This window comes from Schistocerca cancellata, chromosome 4, assembly GCF_023864275.1.
Source record: "Schistocerca cancellata isolate TAMUIC-IGC-003103 chromosome 4, iqSchCanc2.1, whole genome shotgun sequence".
Lineage (NCBI taxonomy): Eukaryota > Metazoa > Arthropoda > Insecta > Orthoptera > Acrididae > Schistocerca > Schistocerca cancellata.
The window spans coordinates 848,462,837-848,486,524 of NC_064629.1; the positions used below are offsets into that span (position 1 = coordinate 848,462,837).

At 39.1% G+C, this 23,688-nt stretch overlaps 1 protein-coding gene across 1 annotated transcript in view; it reads right to left on the reverse strand.

Moving 5' to 3' along the window:
* The window catches only part of LOC126184471 (RB1-inducible coiled-coil protein 1-like), an 82,863-nt gene extending 71,406 nt beyond the window's left edge, over positions 1–11,457 (reverse strand). The window contains exons 1-2 of the mRNA XM_049926863.1: positions 11,071–11,457; positions 10,569–10,790 (exon numbers count right to left, since the gene is read on the reverse strand). Coding sequence (XP_049782820.1) covers positions 10,569–10,790; positions 11,071–11,457 — 609 coding nt within the window. The remainder of the gene's footprint in view (positions 1–10,568; positions 10,791–11,070) is intronic.
* Positions 11,458–23,688: the final 12,231 nt, after the last annotated feature.

Sequence of the window (23,688 nt, forward strand, 5' to 3'; positions counted from 1 at the left end):
GGAATGTTAGATCACTGGGAATCTGAGGTAAATTGGGGAATTTAAAATCAAGCACAGAAATATCCATCTAAAAACTCTGTCTGAGCACTTATCAGACTATAAACAAATACCTCAAGGATCAATAACATAAATAATCTCAACTTAAATGTGGCTGCACATAGAACAATCATATTTGAAGATGACACCACAATTCTACCAAAATAAACTACATGATGTCTAGAACATTTCTGGTTTCACAGATTTAAGCTGCATCATGAGGTGAACAATGTTAAAAGATCATAGGCATACCCATTGCTCCTAGTCAAAAGTTACTATTCAGAGACTGGAAGTGATGGGTATGCCTATGATCTTTTAACATTGTCCACCTGATGGTGCAGCTTAAAGCTGTGAAACCAGTTGTGTTTTAATAAACAACAATTTTATCAGCTGTGAGCGGAATTCTTTCTGACATCATGCCTTTCAACAGCTGCGGTTAGCCAGAATATAAAATTGTTTGTGAACAATGAACTAGTTAGTAACAGCACTGAAACCAAATTCCTAGGACTTTGACTGCACAGCAATGTAAAATGGTATAAGCACATTGAATAGCTTAATGCAGAACTGAAAAAGACATGTTACCTTCTTTGCACACTGAAACCATGCTATAGCGACAAAACAGAAATGAATGCATAATATGACTACTTCCACTCTTGCCTTAAATATGGAGTCACTTTCTGAGGAAACTTTACAATGGCTAATAGCACTTTCAAACTACAAAAAGGGCAACTAGAATTTGGAATTTGCTTTGGATGCAAACCTAGAGACTCTTGCAAATCTCTATTTTGAGATCTGGTATTCCTCCATTACCATGTGTATAGATTATGGAAACCTTTATATTCTTTAAAATAAATGTAACAGGTAGGGACGGCAGAATGTAAAAAAAACTGTGATATACACTTTACCAAACAAAACAAAAATTTACATATAACCCAAATCAACATGTCTCTGTGCCAAAATGGTGCTTTCTACATGGGAGATAAACATTACAACAAACTTCCTGAAAACATAAAAGTTATTACTGATGTCAAAACCTTTGGAAAATCTCTAAAGTCATATTTACAGCATCACTACAGATAGTGTTGAGGATCAGTGGACAAAGTTCAAAACCGTCGTACATTATGCGTTAGATGAGTATGTGCCAAGCAAGATCGTAAGAGATGGAAAAGAGCCACCGTGGTACAACAACCGAGTAAGAAAACTGCTGCGGAAGCAAAGGGAACTTCACAGCAAACATAAACATAGCCAAAACCTTGCAGACAAACAAAAATTACGCGAAGCGAAATGTAGTGTGAGGAGGGCTATGCGAGAGGCGTTCAATGAATTTGAAAGTAAAGTTCTATGTACTGACTTGGCAGAAAACCCTAAGAAATTTTGGTTTTATGTCAAAGTGGTAGGTGGATCAAAACAAAATGTCCAGACACTCTGTGACCAAAATGGTACTGAAACAGAGGATGACAGACTAAAGGCCGAAATACTAAATGTCTTTTTCCAAAGTTGTTTCACAGAGGAAGATTGCACTGTAGTTCCTTCTCTAGATTGTCGCACAGATGACAAAATGGTAGATATCGAAATGGACGACAGAGGGATAGAGAAAAAATTAAAATCGCTCAAAAGAGGAAAGGCCTCTGGACCTGATGGGATACCAGTTCAATTTTACACAGAGTATGCGAAGGAACTTGCCCCCCCTTCTTGCAGCGGTGTACCGTAGGTCTCTAGAAGAGCGTAGCATTCCAAAGGATTAGAAAAGGGCACAGGTCATCCCCGTTTTCAAGAAGGGATGTTGAACAGATGTGCAGAACTATAGACATATATCTCTAATGTCGATCAGTTGTAGAATTTTGGAACACGTATTGTGTTTGAGTATAATGACTTTTCTGGAGACTAGAAATCTACTCTGTAGGAATCAGCATGGGTTTCGAAAAAGACGGTCATGTGAAACCCAGCTAGCGCTATTTGTCCACGAGACTCAGAGGGCCATAGACACGGGTTCACAGGTAGATGCAGTGTTTCTTGACTTCTGCAAGGCGTTCGATACAGTTCGCCACAGTCGTTTAATGAACAAAGTAAGAGCATATGTGTGATTGGATTGAGGAGTTCCTAGATAACAGGACGCAGCATGTTATTCTCAATGGAGAGAAGTCTTCCGAAGTAAGAGTGATTTCAGGTGTGCCGCAGGGGAGTGTCATAGGACCGTTGCTATTCACAATATACATAAATGACCTGGTGGATGACATCGGAAGTTCACTGAGGCTTTTTGCAGATGATGCTGTGGTGTATCGAGAGGTTGTAACAATGGAAAATTGTACTGAAATGCCGGAGGATCTGCAGCGAATTGACGCATGGTGCAGGGAATGGCAATTGAATCTCAATATAGACAAGTGTAATGTGCTGCGAATACACAGAAAGATAGATCCTTTATCATTTAGTTACAAAATAGCAGGTCAGCAACTGGAAGCGGTTAATACCATAAATTATCTGGGAGTACGCATTAGGAGTGATTTAAAATGGAATGATCATATAATGTTGATCGTCGGTAAAGCAGATGCCAGACTGAGATTGATTGGAAGAATCCTAAGGAAATGCAATCTGAAAACAAAGGAAGTAGGTTACAGTATGCTTGTTCACCCACTGCTTGAATACTGCTCAGCAGTGTGGGATCCGTACCAGATAGGGTTGATACAAGACATAGAGAAGATCCAACGGAGAGCAGCACGCTTCATTACAGGATCATTTAGTAATTGCGAAAGCGTTACGGAGATGATAGATAAACTCCAGTGGAAGACTCTGCAGGAGAGAAGCTCAGCAGCTCGGTACGGGCTTTTGTCAAAGTTTCGAGAACATACCTTCACCGAAGAGTCAAGCAGTATATTGCTCCCTCCTACGTATATCTTGCGAAGAGACCATGAGGATAAAATCAGAGAGATTAGAGCCCACACAGAGGCATACTGCCAATCCTTCTTTCCATGAACAATACGAGACTGGAATAGAAGGGAGAACCGATTGAGGTACTGAAGGTACCCTCCGCCACACACCGTCAGGTGGCTTGCGGAGTATGGATGTAGATAGATGTAGACTACTTTTACTCCACTGAAGAATATTTAAATTTATAGAGTGTGTTACACAAACATTTAATGAACAAACTGTTTTATTGTATCATTAAATAAGTATGCCTAGAAATCACTTTCATAAGTGTGCTTCTAACTTGAATTGTCTGATGTCTTATGGAAAAGATGCTTCTGTAGACAACATGACTAATAAATACAATACAAAAAAGGCTACAAATAGACATATTAGGAGTGGGTGAAATTAAATGGAAAGATGATGAGGGTTTCAGGAGTGACAATCTTCATGTAATAAACTCAGGTGATCAAAACAAAATGACTGGATACAGGCCAACATATGGATATAGTGATGATAAACAGAAGTCTACAAACAACTTGAGAAAGTTCTGCAATACACGGAAGACAGAGAGTACCTCTATTATTATGAGTGGCTGACATGTTGAGGTAGGAGAAACACAAAGAACTGAAGTGAAAGGAAGGTATGGATTAGGAACTGGAAATGGAAGAGAACAAAATTTTTTTAAACTTTTTCTGGTGGTCACAAATACATCATTTCAGAACCAGCCAAGATGATGTCACATATGGAAACTAGGGGATACAGGACACTATCAAACTGAGTACATTATGGTCAGAAAAAGCTAAAGAAACCAAATCAAATAAAGTAAGTCTTATCCTGGACCTGATGTACGCATATACAGTGATCATACAGTTCAGTACAAATTACAAACAAATTGAAAGCAAACCTAAGAGGTGGGCAACGAATGAATTTAAATCTGAGTAGCCTCTATCGACATAACAGTTTATGTTTCAGTGCTGCTAATGCACCAGCAGTCTTCCAGAAATTTCTGGAACAAACTATTGCCAGCGTGAGGGAGAACTCAGGAAGAGCATGTATCAAATCTCCAGCAGGTCTATCTGTCCTTTTGAAAATTAGGCTAAATGTAACTTGTCAAAATGCTCCAACTTTCAGTCTTGTATTGAGTGTATTTAATGCTAGCATAGGCCACAGATGCATCACCCTATGGTGTCAGGGCTGCTCTGTTGCGAAGTACCAAAATGGTTCTGGATGGTCTATTGTGTCTGCCTTTATGACAGTCACCACAGCACACAAAACGTATTTCCAGATAAGGAATGAGGCATTGGCAGTTGTCTTTGTCATCCAGAAGTTCCACATTTTCCAGTAAGGCAACAATTTTCATCTTGTCCCAGACCACAGCTGTTGTCCATATTTGGCCTCAAGCCAAACTTGCTTGAATTGGTATCTCAGAGGTTACAGCACTTGGCTCTTTTCTTCTCAAATAACCACTGTTTCATCTATTATTGTACATTGGTCTAACATGTGAATACAGATGTGCTGTTAAAGTAGCCTATGGGTCTTGATGAGGAATCTGATTGAGAAAAGTCTTCCAGAACGCATTTTCACTCTGCAACAGGGTGTGCAATGATTTGAAACTTGCTGATAGATTTAAACAGTGTGCCAGTTCAGGACTCAAACCTGGGACCCTTGTCTTTCATTGGGAAGTACTGACTGAGCTGTCCAAGCATGGCTCATGACTCATCCTTGCAGCTTTACTTTCACCAGTACCTCATCTCCTACCTTTCAGATTTCATGAAAATTCTCCTGTTTCTGTGAAATTTGGAAAGTAGGCGATGAGGTAAAGGTGGAAGTAAAGCTTTGAGGGTGCGTCATTAGTAATGCTTGTACAGCTGAGCCAGTATAGCACTTGCCTCTGAAAGGGAAAGTCAGAGGTTTGAGTCCCTGTCCAGCACACAGTTTTAATCTGCCAGGAAGTTTGAAACACAAGACTATTTATTTTCACATTGATTCACAACTGGAACACTTTGTGAAAGGATTTCCCACTATTTCCAGAAATTTTGCAGCAGCTACAAATAACAATCCTCTATTGAGGCAGGTTTGCCAATTTGTGAAAGCTGGCTGGCCACAGGCCTTTCTATCAGCAACCTTTTTGGAACTTCATTGTTTCTTTTTACAGTGCCATGCCCTAAATCTTTTTGAAGGTGTTCTATTATTGAATTAAGATGAGTGTTAATGTCTATTGATGATTTGAGAGGTTCCGTGGTCCCATATATTTTGACTTCTGCATAAGACAACTGGAGTATTTCCAGAATGAAGAATCTGACTCATAAACATATGGATTGGAAAAATGCTAAGCTTATCAAACACAGCAACCTGCACTACCCCAAGCCTACCAGCCAGGGCCTATGCCTACACAGCTGTGGGATCAGGTTCATGTAGACTTTGTGGTCCATTCCACTGGGCAATGTGGTTGACTTTCATAGATGCATATTTTCATTTCCATACATCATAAAAATGCAACAGAGCATGACAGAGAATAGCACTAAGACCCTGACTACTGTTTTTCCTATTGAAAGAGCCCTACAAACTATGGTCACAAATAATGGGCCACAGTTTGTTCCACTGGGTTTCACTGGTTTTGCATATGGAATGTGATCAAGCTCAGCAGAACCACGTTGCATCCTGCATCTACTGACATGACTCAACATTTTGTGTAAACATTTAAATTGCAGATGGAAAAACTATTTCCATCCTAACCTACTGATTCTGCACTGCTTACTTCTTTATTCTCTTACCAGGTCATACCGACCCATCATCGAAGCCTGGCAGAACTCTCACATGGACACTCTCATCATTCCTTGATAGATGTGTTGCAACCTCTATCACTACAAGAAGAAGAAGTCACCACACCCTTTGAGGTGGGAATCCCTATCTGGGTGGACACATTTGGACATACATATCACTGAAAATGTGTCTCTATCACTGCTCAGCAAGGCTGCCAGTTGGTCCTGGTGGTCACAAAACTTGAAGCATCATTCTCTGGCACTGGAATCTGATATCTCTGAATCATCTGGGGCAACCTCTGGATCTGCCACACTGGCAAGGGAAACCTGCCTCACTCACTGCCAGGACCAACAATGGCAGACAAGGTGTCAGTTGTGCCATTCATGCAATGTCAGCCTCTGGATCTGCATGCCATCAGGGGCAACCCACCTTGTCCAGCCCCAGGACCAAGAACAGAAGCTGTGGGGGTCTGGTGCCAGGATGAGATCTGAGGCATTCCCAGTTTTCCAGAAATCATCCATCACTCCTATAGAGGTCATCCAGTCTGTGCCCAGTTTGATGCCAAACCCACAGCTTTCACTGGAATCAGCAGAAAGTTGCAAGTCAAACCTACTGTCAGCTCCTGCCTCTTCAGCATTGGACCTGGGAGGGGCTCCACTACTGAAAGCACCTAAAGCTGTACCCCAGCATTTGCTCCAGGTTGCACTTACCTTGTCTTTTAGCCATTATGGTTCAAGGGGGAGTGGGATCTTGTAAGTTTGCCAGATGTAGCAATGGATCACTTGATGTAATTCTGCGTATGCCTGATAGGTCACGAGATGTGGCCTGAGAGGACACATCTGCCAGTGCCAGGTCACATGGCAAAACAGCTGTGGCAGATTTAAGGGCTGCTGCACACCTCCACAGTCTTATTTGTCAAATTACTAATGTTTACAGCAAGCTCTCTGGTCTATCTTTTGGCAACAACCCTACAAGAGTGGTATTCTCCTGGACTGTTATCTGGACTTCGTTGTTACCTCATAACAATCCTTGGTCAGCACAATGATTGCCTGTCTACCTAATGTAGAACTATATACTTTATGAATACGGTGTCTGTTCTTTGAGATGTGTCCAAAAGAACAGACACTATTGATGATGACCTGCAACCACCTAGAACGAAATTAGAATTATATTTTAATACCTTCAGCTGCTGACGGGCGTTGATATACAGGGTGATCAAAAAGTCAGTATAAATTTGAAAACTGAATAAGTCACGGAATAATGCAGATAGAGAGGTACAAATTGACACACATGCTTGGAATGACATGGGGTTTTATTAGAACAAAAAAAAAAAAAAAAAAATACAAAAGTTCAAAAAATATCCGACAGATGGTGCTTCATTTGATCAGAATAGCAATAATTAGCATAACAAAGTAAGACAAATCAAAGATGATGTTCTTTACAGGAAATGTTCAATATGTCCACCATCATTCCTCAATAATAGCTGTAATCGAGGAATAATGTTGTGAACAGCACTATAAAGCATGTCTGGAGTTATGGTGAGACATTGGCGTCGGATGTCGTCTTTCAGCATCCCTAGAGATGTCGGTCGATCACGATACACTTGGAACTTCAGGTAACCCCAAAGCCAATAATCGCACAGACTGAGGTCTGGGGACCTGGGAGGCCAAGCATGGCGAAAGTAGCGGCTGAGCACACGATCATCACCAAACGATGCACGCAAGAGATCTTTCACGCGTCTAGCAATATGGGGTGGAGCGCCATCCTGCATAAACATCGTACGCTCCAGCAGGTGTTTATCAGCCAGGTTGGGGATGATGCGATTCTGTAACATATCGGCATACCTCTCACCCGTCACGGTAGCAGTTTTGCTGTCCAGCGCGATCTGTCTGACATATTGTGTACTTTTTTTTTTTTTTTGTTCTAATAAAACCCCATGTCATTCCAAGCATGTGTGTCAATTGTTACCTCTCTATCTACATTATTCCATGGTTTATTAAGTTTTCAAATTTATACTGACTTTTTGATCACCCGGTATATCAACGGGGACAGGTGAAACTGTGTGCTCCAACCGGGACTCGAACCCGGGATCTCCTGCTTACATGGCAGATGCTCTATCCAGCTAAGCCACCGAGTGAACAGAGGATAGCGTGACTGCAGGAACTATCTCATGCACGCCACATTCTCACCTTATATGTCCACACACTACATTCGTAGTGTCCCTACCCAACACACTCATTACTCATGGAAGACATTCTTACCAAGTCCTGTATGAGTTCCGGTAATATGTGTGCATCCACATAGAAGAAGGTCACATCCGGTATTGCCAGAACTATATACTTATATGGATATGGTGTCTGTTCTTTCGGACATGTCCGAAAGAACAGTCACCATTGATGACCTGCAGCCATCTAGAATGAAATTAGAATTACATATTAATACATTCAGCTGCTGACGGGTGTTGATATATATCAACGGGGACAGGTGAAAATGTGTGCGCTGACCGGGGGTTATGACACTACGAATGTAGTGTGTGGAGTGTAGACATATAAGGTGAGAATGTGGGTCTCGCAGGAGGCAAGTGCAAGATAGTCCCTGCAGTTGCACTATCCGCTGTGCCTTTGGTGGCTCAGATGGACAGAGCATTTGTGATGTAAGCAGAAGATCCCGGGTTCGAGTCCTGGTCAGTGCACACATTTTCACCTGTCCTTATTGATATATATCAACACACATCAGCAGTTGAAGGTATTAATGTATAATTCTAATAATGTAAAACTGTCTCTGCTCATAATTAAACTGACCTTTGTATTTCACGTGAATAAACTGAGGGCATATGAGTGCATGAAGAGCATGGTTTGTATCTCAGTGTTTTCCACTGGAACCTCTGAACAGTGTTTTCCAGCACTGATGTGTGAGTTATTCAACAAACATTGAAATTACTGTATTGAACATAAGTTATCCACCTCCAGAATTCTTTGTTTTGTGTATTTCCAGAAGAGTCAGGAAGTATTGCTTTCTGTGATTCGATTGTAAATAAGTTGCACTTACTGACTGAAACACCAAATTTCCTGATTTCTATGATAAGTTTCAGAGATTTAAAACCCCATTACCAGGTGGATTTATGTCTGTTAACATCAAACGTTATGTTGTGTTAAGACTGCATTGTCATATTAATGGTGAAGGAGGTTTAAACCTCTGAAAAACATCATGTAAATAGATAAATTGTGGCTGGTAATGATAAAATTGTTGTTTCATTCAATGTCAGTAACAGTCACAGTAAAATTTAACCAATAATATTCACATTTAAAGCTATGGTTAATAAAATCTGTGTTGTTGAAGAAGCAGACCTACAATACTTGAGTTAAGCCTCAGTGTGCCAATGGTTAACAACCCAGAAGAAATCAAGAATACAGAATTTGCTTCTAACTACAAACACAGTAGTATAGTGAAAAACTATAAATTATAGTGCAGCTGAATTGTAGCATGTGTCTTCTGGAATCTAGATGAGCATATGTACATGCATGTGCATTCCAAAGTGCTAAACAGTATTATTAAGCAGGCATTTCTCTCTCTCTCTCTCTCTCTCTCTCTCTCTCTCTCCTTGTCTGTCTCTCTCTCTGAATGTCTCTCTCTCTCTCCCTCCCTCTCCCACCCCTTTTACATGCAACTACTTTTCTAATATCTCTGAAGTTTAAAGCATCGATTTCTATGCTAATATTAATTCATATAAGATTTTTTACTTCCTTACCTATCATAAATAAAAGACTAGAGACAAAATTTGCAGCTGGTAATGTGCTATGACTTTTTCTTATTTATTTTGCTTCATTTTTTAAAAGTTATATAGATTGTGCAATAGTAGGTGAACACTTTAAACATACCTCTTGATAATGTTTAGGGACATTATGAATGTTATAAATGTCTATAGTGAAAAGAGCCTGCAATGGCATAAAATTATTTGCTGCTTTTAACCGAAAATATTTCCTTATGGAAGATATTCAATATGAGCCCTTCTCCATCAATGTTATTTGTTGCTGAGCAGTCATATTGTGATATACTTGACTCTAAGTAGATACGTCATCTGGATCAGTGACACTGCAATTATTCAACTTGAGCTCTTTCATAGTGAGGGGACAGTTTCAGGTTTTATCCTTTTGCTATCAGATGAAATGTGTGTAGGCATATTTGGAGAAGGTGAAGACTGAAAATGTTTCCTGACTCATCCTGTCATCACAGTTTCACTACCTTACCTTGTTGAAAGAATAGTAGTAAGATACATGATAAAATGGCCAAATACTGAAATTTTTAAATATTCCAAAGTACTCTTTGGCTTTAATCATAAAATATAATTAAAAATGAGGGTAATGATATAATTACTAGGATCAGCAGAGTTAATGCCAGTTTTTGCTTGGTAAAGTGGTATCTGCTGGTCAATATCTTCGTTTTGTGAGTTAACATGTCCAAACAAGAGAAAGTAAACTTCATCACTCATAACGTTAAGCACATTAATGTGTCCACCATCATCACTTCTTCTATTTACAAATCTGCTCACCTATATCTAATTACAAAATAATATCTCAATGCTAATGGATGGGAAAATATTAATATGATGATTGGAAACTTCTATCAGCTTCAGCTGATATCACATTACCTCCAAACATGTCACGACTACATGTGCATGTCTACTGTGACCTAAATGAGGACCAGATTTCCTTAATGTTAAAAAACAGTTTCCTTTTCTGCACTGGATTCTGCCAGAACCTTAACATGGCTTCTGGGAAGCAAGATACATCAATTTTTCCCTCACAGATATTTGCAAAATAACATGCTGCTATATTACATTTTGTTAAGAAATTTTTTTCAACAACCTGTTTCTGAAATTCTGCTGCAGTAAAACTATAATGATGTGGGCTATGAGGTGCACTGACACTATTGTTTCTCTGCCTGGACAATTGTGAATTGTGTCCCAGCACCAGTGGTTTCTTGTACTCCACCATGCTGTTTTTCATTAACTGTAGCTCTGACTTGAGTCTCCGGATGCACACTGCATGCTTCCTCACTTTCTCTCTTTCAGTCTGGAGCTCACTTTGCTAATGACTGTTACCTCCAGTTGATGCATTTTTTGATGCATTCTAAAATAACATAATGAGAAATGGTAGCAGTTTTAATAAACCACATATGCAGTGAAAATATATTTTAGATATCACTCAATGAAATTTCTCTAGCATCTAGTGGTGAACACAAGGGACAGTTTTCCTTCAGTTTTTGAGACAAATTTATATATTACAGAAGGAAACTGTATGTAAGAAATAATTATTCATAATACCCATATCATATTGCCATTTCAACTCAAACAACAGAAATACTTACCTTATTACACTTCATTTTGTTTCCAAGGTTGCTGTCTTTTGTGTACTCTGAGATATTCCTTTCACTAATGGTTTTGTTCAGTTTTAACAAACAGTTTTGATTATCTGTTTTGGAGCATTGATTATTAACATTGACTGAATTTGTACTTGATCGGCGCCCAAATGGTTTAATGTAAGTGGGAATCCGGCTCTGTCTTCCAGAATACATGTCTCTTTTTGAATTTATGTGACACTGTTTTCCTTTAGATACAGAAGATGAGGAACAAGTCTCTGAACTAGAATAATTAAATGATGCTTTCTCCTTCATTTCAGCCTGGTGGTGCTCTTTAAGAGAACATTTCTGATAAGGCTTGGTGAAATCTTCGGAAATTGTTGTGAATTTTGACATGTAGTTGCCCTTTTCTAGGGTTTTATTGTTTGAAGAAGTACCCCTTCTTACTTTGGTAGTATGAAACTTAAAATTTTCATTTTTTTCACATGATTCTTCTGTTTCTGTGTCTTCATGACAGAGAGTAGAATCTGAACTTGGACTATCCAGAGACCCACACTAATTTTCCTGTCCTTCTACAGGATTTTTTTGTTTAAAGTTACAATTTTTTGGTGGATATTCTGATTCTGTATCTGAACTACCACCTGTTGTGGATGTTTCCAATGAATCACTTCCATCAACACCCATTTTTGAAAACTTATGATATAAATGTACATTTCTTTTTCCAGCTTCACGATCAGGATAAAATTTTGGATTTCTGGAGGAAGCTATTCCCTGCTGTTTACCAACAGCTTTACTATAACTACCTGATTTGTTGTAAACAGTCATTTCAGCTGTTACGCCACTTTCAGTTTTTGAATTTTTTGTGCCATTAACAACTTTCTTCCTCGCACATTTACTACCATTGGCAGTAGCTGAAAAGCCAAGACATTTGTTTCCAGTATTTAAGCTACTCTGACTAGCTTTATTACCACAAATACCATCTGCTCCACTTTTAAAGCCTCTGTAGTAAGAAGTGCTAGCTATGGTATTTTGGTTACTGTTACAATCATTTTCTGATATCCCAAGTTGAACAGTGTTGCATCCTTTAGGATTTTGAGAAATTTTAAAAAGATCATTCTCCACAATATCACTACACTCAGAAGTATCATAATATGACGTATTGTGGTTTCTTGTTGCATTTATGTTTGTTTCAGGGTAAGAGTGGTCTTGAGCAAACAGCTGAGAATTGCAGTGACTAGCTGAAGCTTTACATATCTGTTCATTTTGGATACAAAACTGTGGTTCATTGTTTTCAGTCCCATTTTTATTTGAATGTTTACAGCTGACTTTATTTAGATTTATAGTTCCTGTAAGTTTACATGTGGGGCTTGCATTTATCTCTGCTTCTACTGCATTATTTGAAGTAGAGATGCTGTCTGATTGTTCATCATCACTTCCTTCATGTTTTGCTTGTACTGGAAAATCACTATAATGATATTTCACTGCATCATTAAGGTTCACAATTTCTCTACCTTTAGATGTGGAGCTTGCATTTATCTTTGAGTCTATTGTCTTCTTTGAAGAAGAGACACTGTTTGATTGTTCATCATCACTTTCTTCATGTTTTGTGTGTACTGGTAAATCATTATAATGATATTTTACTGTATCATGAAAGTTCACAGTTCCTATATCTTTACATGTAAGGCTTGCATCTGTCTCTGAATCTATCACCTTCTTCAAAGAACAGATGTTTGATTGTTCATTATCACTTTCTTCATGTTTTGCTTGTACAAGTAAATCATTACAATGGTATTTTACCACATTGTTGAGGTTTGATAATTGTGTACAATCAGAACCATCTACTATTATCTTATTACTTTTGTTGAAAATATTATTTCCAGTTTCAATTTGCTTTGAACTACTAATTGCAACAAACATTTCTTCACCAATATCTGATATCTGTTGCTCATGTAATTTCATGTTTCCACAATCTTTCACTTCAAATGATTGAGAATAATTGCACCTTTTGGTGCATTCTTCAGGCATGACACCATCAATAGTATTCTCCCTGCTGATTAAATCTGGAGCAACTTTACTTCTCTGTGTTTCAGAGTGTACTTCAGCTGTAGCTACTTCGCAGACTGTGGGTTTGAGCACAGTCTGCTGAACCATTTCTGGTTTGTGAGCATTATTCTCGTTATGACATCCTTCTGAGTGTTGCAGGGGTATATCATTTCCAATATCTGTTATGATGGAGGATTCAGGTGCAACACATTTATCATGTGCTACAAGAGGCTTTTTCTGTAGATCTGGTGCATCAGTTAAAATATGCAGTGAAAAAGATGTTCTTACATTTTCAGAAGATGACAAGTCTCCATCAGATTCAACATCTTTATCAGATTTTAAATCCTTGGTTGGAAATGTAACATTTTGCAGTTTCTATTTTTCATTTAGGTCTGTTATCAAGGGTTGTGTACATTTTTGTAACATCATCTCTTTTAATTCTTTCTCTAGTTCTTCAAATTCAAATTTTGCCTTTTGAAGTTCACATCTTAAACTAGCATTCTCTGCAATTATATCATTTAAAGATTTTTCTTCATTAGTGATTGGTGAATATTGTGATGCTGAGTCTATATTATATTCTGGTAATTGTCTCATAAGTAGCTGTTTTGTAACTGTCAGTTGTGTTTTTAAATGCAGATTTTCTTTGAAAATGTTCAAAAGCACATCACTGGGCACACATCGTGCTTCATTTCCATCCATTTCCCTTGAACAGACAATGTTTTCCATATCTCCTTCCTTTACACAGTCATTTGTAATGATAGAAATATTTTTAGGAAATTCATTTTGAGACATGACAGTTTCTGCAACAGTGAAATTCCTTTCTGAACTGACCTTAATATCTTTGTTAAATTCATGTGCAGACTGGTCAGAACATACTTGTATTTCTAAGGAATTGCATGATTCTTTTAAAGAATATTTTTCTTTTATACCAAGATCATGAACAAACAAATTCAACAGATTTTCATTGTTCATGTGCAGCAGGTCAATAACACACTCCACTTGCAGACAGAGAGCACTACTTTTTTCTTTAATACTTTCAAGATTTGAGATAAGCTCTGGTAAAGAGTTGCTCAGTTCATCAGACTGAATTAATTTTTGAAGTATGTTATATATTTCTGAGTCATGAATTTCTGTGAGCTCCTTCAGTTCTATAAGATGTGCTACAAACTCATTCTTTAGAGTTTCAGTATTTTGTTGGGCCTGCAATTCTCCGTCTCCCAAATCACTTCTTTCAAAAATCAAATCCTCTTTCCTGTCAAACACATTTTTACCATCAAAACATATTTTTTCATTTTATTTTGAGCATCTTTCTTCAGTATCCACAGTCAAGTCTTCCACACAGTCTTTTATATCCCTAAATATTGGACTGTATTTTGAGATAATGGCTTCCACATTTCCACAAGATGAAATGAGTTTATGTACAGCTCTTTTCAGATCTCCCTGAAAAAGAAAAGTATGACTATTAATGGAAAATAATTCTATATTGTGCTACAAACTCAATTTAAGACCAAATGATATGTTACTAAAACCAAAGGATTTCATTTCTTTCCCTAGCCACAAATACATTCTGCATATTTTATAAGCCAACTGCTGTTCTGATGGAGTGCCACACTTAAACAGTGATTCCAGAAACAGCCATTAGTTAACAATAGCTGTCACTTAAATGGGTATTTATACTATAAGGAGTAAACCAAACCATGCACTATAAAGAAGAGATACTGAGTGATAATAAGACACATAAGTAAGATTGAAATTGTTACTAAGCTTTCAGACAAAGTCATCACTTTGAGATAACGGACTAACAGAAAACACACACATAAACAGGAATGGCTATATATTCATGGTACTGCAACCTGACTCAGTGATGAGTTGTATAAGGTGGAGTAGGTGAGTTGAAAAATGAGAGAAGAAAAAGAGGCTGATAGACAGGGAGGAAAGAGAACAAGCAAATAGGAATAAGATATGAATGTCACACAGACAAGCCCACTGCAGTAGGAGCTGGTGTGGTTGGTGGATGGGATGAAGAGAGGGGGTGGGGGGAGGGGGGTGGAGAATGAAATAGAAATTATGGATATCGTGGAGAGAACAGTGTGGATATGGGTTAATGGAGTGAAGTGGGAGGCTTGGGAACAGAAGTGGAGGTCAGTGTTGGATAAGTGACAGCGAAGACTGAGGCCATGAGGTTTTTGGGGCCAAAGGATGTGTTCCAATATACATCATTTAGAGAAATTGGTATTGGTGTGGTGGATACACTTGGCATGGATTATGAAGCAGCCACTGGAGTTGGACATGTTGCGTCCTTGGCCACAGTTCAGTGATGGTCATTCATTTAAGTGGACTGCTGGTTATGGTCATGGCTACATAAAAGACTCTGTAGAAGTTACAGTAGAATTGGGATATGACATGACTGCTTTCAAGAGTAGCCCTTCCTCAGACAATATAGAATAGGCTTTCAATGGGACTGGAAGAGATTTAGCTGGGTGGATGCACAGCAAAGATATTGCACCAGAGTCTTTCAAGGGACACAACTAATATGGCAAGGGGTTGAGTGCCAGTGTGGCATAAGTATGGATTAGGATGTTTCATAGATTTGGTGGGCAAATATGATGTCCCAACTCAATAATGTTCTAAAGCTCATTGTTTAATTACAGCTCAAAAATTATTGTTTCAGTAACACACTTCTCATAATTCATCATAAAGTGTTTCATATATAATAAAGTCGATGTTCATTAACTTTTCTTCTGCTGGAATTCGTCAACTTCCCTTTTGATGGCATTTGTTCAATAATGAGCTCACTGATGATGAAAACTAAGTTTTTACAGTAATTTTATAGGCTTATTTTGCCCAAAGAAGGTATAAATCTAACCATTACAACCATTTACAGCATAGAAGTCACCTCTGAATTCTGCAGAAAACAAATATCAGAACTGTTGTCATCTCTTTTACTGTAAAAAAGGAATATCTTTGTGTACAGCCATTCTTTAATATATTTAAATTTTTTAACATGTAGAAACATTGAAAATATTAAGATATGAAGAAAAATACAATGTAATGTGTAAGTTTCTGTTTTTATAATGTTTACTGAGATGATACAAGTCATGGAATAGTGATATCCAAATATAGATGGTGGTATTATTGCATTCACAAGGTATAAATGGTCAGTGCATTGGAGGAGCTGTCATTTGGACTCAAGTGATACAGATGAGAAGGTTTCTGGCACAAATATAGCCCATGATGAGATTTAACAGACTTTGAACATGGAATGGCAGTTGGAGCTATAAGCACGGGACATTAGTTTTGGAAATCATTAGGGAATTCAGTATTCTGAAATTTCACAATGTCAAGAGTGTGCCGAAAATACCAAAATGCAGGCATTACCTCTGACTATGGACAACACAGTGGCTGATGGCCTTCACTTAATGACTAAGTGCAGCAGCATTTGCATAGAATTGACAGTGCTAACACACAGGCAACACTGCATGAAATAACCACAGAAATCCATGTGGGTCATAAAATATATCTGTTAGGATAGTCTGGCAAAATTTGGCATAAATGGACTGGGGCAACAGACGAATGATGTGAGTGCCTTTGCTAAAAGCATGACATTGCCTGCAGAGCACCTCTCCTGGGCTCGTGGCCAAATCATTTGGACCCTAGACAACTGGTTGTATGAGTCCTAACTGAAATTGGTAAGAGCTGATGGTAGGATTCGAGTGTGGTGCAGACCCCACAAAGCCATGGACCTAGGTTGTCAGTTAACACTCTGCAAACTGGTGGTGACTCCACAATAGTGTTGGCTAGGTTTACATGGAATGAAGTAGGTCCTCTAGTCCAACTGAACCGATCATTGACTGGAAATGGTTATGTTTGGCTACTTGGAGACCATTTGCAGCCATTCATGGACTTCATGTTCCCAAAAAAGATGGAATTTTTATGGATAACAATGCACTACATCATGATCCACAATCATTCGTGATTGATTTGAAGAACAATGAGGACAATTTGAGCAAGTGATCTGGCTACCCAGAGTGCCCAACATGAATCCCATCAAACATTTATGAGGCATAATTGAGAGGTCAGTTCATGTGCAAAATCCTGCACTGCCAATATTTTTGCAGGGGACTTCCAACAACTTGTTGAGTCCCTGCCATGTTGCGTTGCTGCAGTATGTCTGGCAAACGGAGGTCCAACACTATATTAGGAGGTATCCCATGATTTTTGTTACCTCAGTGTATATTACCCATACTGCAAGTCTGCCCAACCACTCACACTAGATACAAATTATCTTTGACCATGGTTTTATTTTAGGCACATTTATTCCATTATCAGATTTAAAAAAATATTTGTTTCATAGGGCCAGTAGGAACTGTCGTGTTCACATCTGCATCTACACCTACACCCATGTTCTGAAAACTAGTATAAATTGCATGGAAGATGGAACGTCCCTTGTAACTCTTGTTACGGTTTTTTCTCTTTCAATCCAAGAGTCATAATTTAAAGCTGGGTCTTGAAACCTTGTAAGTAGCTTTTACAAGTTAATTTACATCTGTCTTCAAGAGTCTGCCAGTTGAGATATTTCAATATCTCTGTGACACACTCCTTCAGGTAAAAGAAACATGTGAAATTTGTGCTACCCTCCTCTGTATACATTCAATATCCCCTGTTAGTTCTGTTTGGTAGAGGTCCCGCACAGCTGAGCAATATACTAGGAAGAGACGGGTCATACAAGTGATTTGTAAGCAATATCCTTTGTCGACTGATGCATTTCCCTAGTATTCTATCAATACACCAAAGTCTGCAAGTGTCTTTACCCATGACTGAGCCTGTGTGATTGTCCATTTAATGCCCCTACAAAGTATTACACCCAGGTACTTGTATGAGTTTACCAATTCCAATTGTGACTCACTGATATTATGGTCATAAGTTACTATGCTTTTTCTTTTTGTGAAGTACACAATTTTACATTTTGAAATGTGTAAAGCAAGTTGCCAATCTTTGCACCACTCTGAAATCTTACTACTATCTGGCTGAATATTTCTGCAGATTCTTTCATACTGTACTTCATTATAGATCACTACATCATCTGTGAACAGTCCAAGGTTACTATTAATACTGGCCACAAGGTCATCATTATACAACATGAACAGAAAGGAACCCAACATACTTCCCTTGAAGTTACTTCTACATATGTCAATGAGTCTCCATCCAAGATAATCCATGCTTCTGCTCCATCTCTAATGACCTAGATGTTTATGGGATGTTAGACCCTCATCTTCCTTTCCTTTTCCACTCAAGATAACTTGCTGCATCTTCCTTACTAAAAAAATCCTCAATCCACCTGCAAATCTTACTTGATACTCCATACAATCACACCTTTGATAATAAGTGTATATGTGGTACTGAGTCAAGAGCTTTTTAAAAATCAAGAAATACTACATTGACATGACTGCTTTTAAGTATGTCACATGAGAAAAGCGTGAGTGAGTTTTCCATGATCAATTTTTTTCAAAATCTGTTCTGGTTGATATGGAGGTAATTCTGTTCAAGATACCTCATTGTGTATGAATTTGGTAAACATTCCAAGGTTCTACAATTAACGGATATCAATGATATTGGATGGTAGTTTTATGGCTCACTTCTGCTACTCATTCTGTACACAGGTGTGAATGTGTCAGTGCAATGGTAAGGCAGAGGTCTTAGAGAATGGGCCAAGTGTTTTCTCTACCAGTGGACCATGGAAATTTTGTCAGAAACGTAACTAGAAGCAGCACATTGGCACAACAAATCAGTCACTATCTTGCATTTATGAAATTAGGCTATCAGCTAGTACAGAGTGGGTTTGCAAAATGTTGTAAACAAAATTTTGCTCTCGTGGGGGACCATATAATATCCCTTCGCCTGTACTAGCAGTTAGGAGTTGTGAATCGATCAGCTGATCAGTTCAACGAACTTCCTATTGTTATTTGTTTAAAGTTAATATATATTGCGAGTGAAGGAATGTACAAAAATCAGTATGTGACCGGACTTTGTTGTGAGACAGGATAATGAGAGGACATGTATGAAATGTGTGCAATGAAACAGTCATTGTTTGCTGTCATATTGTATAATTATTGTTTTTTGAGATTCACAAGTGATATGTAATGTTAATGTGGAGTTTAGTAACAGCCATAATATAGTCTGGTGCATTTCAAAGGTAATGTTGTTTATTTATTTTTGATCAAAAGATTCTGTGATGAACTGTAATGTATGACAAGTCGGTATAGGACTTCGAATATTTGGTGGTCAATGTTTGATGTAGCACGTGCTTCAATAACATAGCCAAAAGCATAGAGAAAGTTTTCTCCCCTAAAATGAACTAATTTTACTTGCGGACACTCATCGAATGACCAAATGTGAATAGCCCCTCCAATTTGAGAAGATCCTATAGAAGTTTTCTTTCTCTTAAATTTCAAGAATTTTACAGGTGACCATTGGAGTTGGCAGCTGCTTCTACACCACGAGAGTAACTTGTCTATGTGTATGGAATTACATATGCTGTAGGAGTAGTTGATGCCGCTCTGGAAACTGATATTGTCCTTCACAGACATACAACCGGAGACACTAAACACACTAGTTCAGAAACAATGAGTTTAATATTACCAGCTTAAAAACTTTAATTTCTTCTTTTGAGCCATAATATTAAACCCTTCATGAACTGTTCTACTCAGTATATACCTATCCAATGCATTGTCAAATATTCTTTTAAATTTGAGCTACAGTTCTTCTACATGCTCCTGCCCTGAGCTAAAATTTCAAATTCCTCATTAAGATATGACACTAATGTTTCTTTCTCTAGTTTACTCAACATATAAATTTTTCTATTTGTTTTAGCTGTCATTTGTACTTTGGTATTCATTGTTGGTATAACTGCCCATAGTCACTGATACCAGTTTCAATGTGAACATCCTCAAGGAGGCCAGGTATGTTTGTTACTATTAAATCTAACATATTTATCTAACATATTTACATCATGATTGGGGTTCCAAACTATTTGTTCTAGGTAGTTTTCAGAGAAGGCATTTAGTAATGTTTCACAGGATGTCTTGTCACACCCAGCACAAAAGTGTAATTTTCCCAAATGATGGTTAAATGAGGTGAAGAGATTGGAGGATGTTTTTTTTGGACTGCAATGAGAGGTAAAGAGTAGAGGTGCACACAGAGAAGTTGTTCAAGAGTACAAAAAACTCCATAAGTCTTATGAACATTTGTGGGAGCAAATGCAGCAAGCAATAGATGTGGTGCCACATACTTTATGATGGCACAAGAGGGATTGTTTAGATGCTGGAAAGAGATTCTTGAAAACTGTGTTTGGGACGGCAGATGGGAGCAACAGCAGGGTTCCAAATGGGACTATAGAAGGGGTGAAGAAAATGGTCACCTCCTATTGATATAGGATGCAACTGGCATCCAAACAGGTGAAATGAGTCTCACTGGCTCTGTGGTAGATGCAGGCTGGGCCCCTGCATCCTCAGCCACTCCTGTTTCTGACATTATGTCTGTGCTCTGTGGGTTGACAGCCCTTGGCCCGCAGGGTCTCCTCCTTCAAAGATGGTTTACGCATTTTACCAGTAGTACACTGTATTGTACATGATTGCAGATTGTTGAATGATTAAAATCTCCTTCAATGATTACAAATTGATTAGGGAACTTAAGTAGAAGCAAACAGAGGTTTTCTCTGAAGTTTTCTGTTACAATGGAGGTGAGTCTGGTGGTCAACAGAAGGATCCAATTATCATTTTATGCTCACCCTTGATACTGATTATTGCCCAAACAATCTCACATGCCTTTTCAATTTCTGTCTCAGTGGATTTGCATTTCTTGTTTACTATGACAAATACACCACCTGCATTTCCCATTAGCCTAGCCTTTTAGTATATACTAAAAATTTTCCCAAAAAATCTCACTGCTATACTTAAGTTTTTAACCAACTTTCTGTACCTACTATTATTTGAGCTTCATTGCTTTTTAGAAGTGCTTCAAACTCTGGCACCTTGTTTCAAATTCTTTGACAGTTAAGCACTAGGATTTTAATACTCTCATCTGTTGGAGAAGTTTCTTTGGGTTTTACACTGATACTTCTAGGTTTCCTACAGCTGTCATTATCAGGATTTATGGAGACTCATCAGATTTAAAAAGTCTTGAGTGCATGCCACAGATTTAGGGAGACCCTACAGTTCTCATCCCTAAGGCAGAGCATAGCTTGCCACAGAACCTACAAAGTTTCTGGTTCAAGCCTTCCACTTGATTCAGAACCAGGGGGCCATGACCTGTTCTGAGGACAATGCTGCAGACTATGAGCTTAACTGAAACTGCATGAGCATGGCTGGTCTTCTCAATCTTTTCTACTAGTCACTGGAATAACCCAAGTATGACTTCAGAGCCCAGATGCTAGGCATTGTTTATTCAAACATGTGCCACAATCTGGAGCTGGTTGTGCCCTATTCCCTCAATGGCTGTCAGAATAGCCTCTTCAACATGCTGAATGAGGCTCCCAGAGCTACACACTAAGTGCACCTGGTGCACCATTATTTGCTGAACATTTGAACTGCCAATGATTAATAGACCCCTACCGATTTGCTTTCACCTCCTATTGATACAGGACACAACTGGCTTCCCAACAGGTCAACTGTGTCTCATTGGCTCTGTGGTACATGCAGGTCTGGGCTCCTGCATCTTCAGCCACCTACTCCTGTTTCTGGCACTATGTCTGAGCCCTGTGGGTTGCCAGCCCTTGACCTGCAAGCTCTCCTCCTTCAGAGATGGTTTACGCATCTTGCCAGTACAATGCATGTTTGGATTTGGTGCTGATTATAAACATTCTGTTTACAAGCTTAGCTCTAACTGGTGCCACCAGGGACTGGTACCATCATTCGTGGCAGCAGGTTGTTATCGGGTGGCTAGCTTGCATCAGTGGGTTGTGTATTCCACAAGAATCCACAGATATTCCTCTGCCATGATGTACCAAAGCTGCGATGCAACCACCAACAACCAGCTGCAGTTGCAGACCTTCTACTGGCCACTTTGCTGATCACCCACAACATCTCGTCTATTGGAGCTTCATCTGACTGTGTATCTCTCCACTACAGCATCCAGCCATTAGCAGCATACTTCCTGTGTCCCACTGCTATGGTGTAGTTATGCAGCAGTGATCATCACTGATATATCTTTGGATTTTGATTTTGAGCCTACTTCCAGTCAAGGATGATCATTCCTGTTACTCTTCTCTTAGGTGGAAATTTACTTTTCTGTGGTTAGGCTGCTATAAGTGTTCACTTTTAAACTAACTATCAAATCATCACTCATTTTTGTGCAGTACAGACTAATGAATAAAACCTACAAACATAGAAGTAATGACAAGGATAATGGGTTTTGCATTAATTTACACAGTATTGACTTTAGTACTTCTCGGGTTCACCTCTCATTCATGTGTTTGCCTTCATGACACAGAGTACTGTTGGCACTACCATCCATGTTTCAGATCAAGAAGTGTAACTTCAAGGCCATACATCATAATACCACACTTTTTCTGTAACTGTCTGCCCATCCAGCCATGGTCTCATCATGCAAGTGAACACCACTACCATCTTTCCACTGCAGCATCTCACCCACCCAGCTGTTATCCCTTCCATGATATTAAAGCCACAGCACCCAATGCTTCAAGTTTTCAACAAAATCTTGGGGCCATTCTCCACCTTCCTCAACTAGCTGGAACAAGTGGTCTTCACAATCACTGAGAACTCTCACAAACAAGACAGATCTAGTGCTTCAGCCTATTGCCTTCTCATTTCAGTTAATCATGGAGTTGGTCGTTCTTTCCTCTCCTCTGTTCATGTGTGGCAGCAGCTCACTGCTCACTATGCTGCTCATGATGGATCTCATTCTCATGCTCACCTCTCCTCCTCTGAGGATTCTCCTGTAGATTCTTGACTGTAGCCTCATACTTGTCCTTTCTTTTTGGACCTGATTTGTCCTCTGACACCACAGGCACCACTGTTCCAGGTTCTGAAACATGTTCCACCACCACCAGTTCCTGCACCACAGCTGCAGTTGTCTAAGGTTATGATGCCCATCACTGGTTCCCCCACCACCATCTCCAGCATTGCCAGCCTGTCTGCCACCGACGCTAGCCCACCCATCAATGGTCCTCGTGACACTGTCACAATGCTCTCTCCAGTCGATGCTGGGAGGGCCTCTGTCCAGGCCAGCCCCAATGCTGCCAGCCACTCCTTCCCTGCTTCCCTTCCTCTAGCTTCCATTTCTCCTTGTGTTTTAGCCTTTTTTTCAGATTCTCACTTCCCACTCTCCTTGGTGTTCTCTGTACTCTAACCTTCCATACACCTCTGAGCTCCCAAGCACTCTTACCCGCACCGTGATGCACCATCGGGTACCACCACAGCCGAACACCACTGCAGTGTGTCTCTTCTGCCTGCTTGTCAAACATTACGTTTTCTGCACCATTTTGTGCTGCCTTGTTGTCATGCTCCGCAAGCCCACCATGGAAATGTTCTTCCCACTACTCTTGCTCTCCCTTCATCCAGCCCCTCT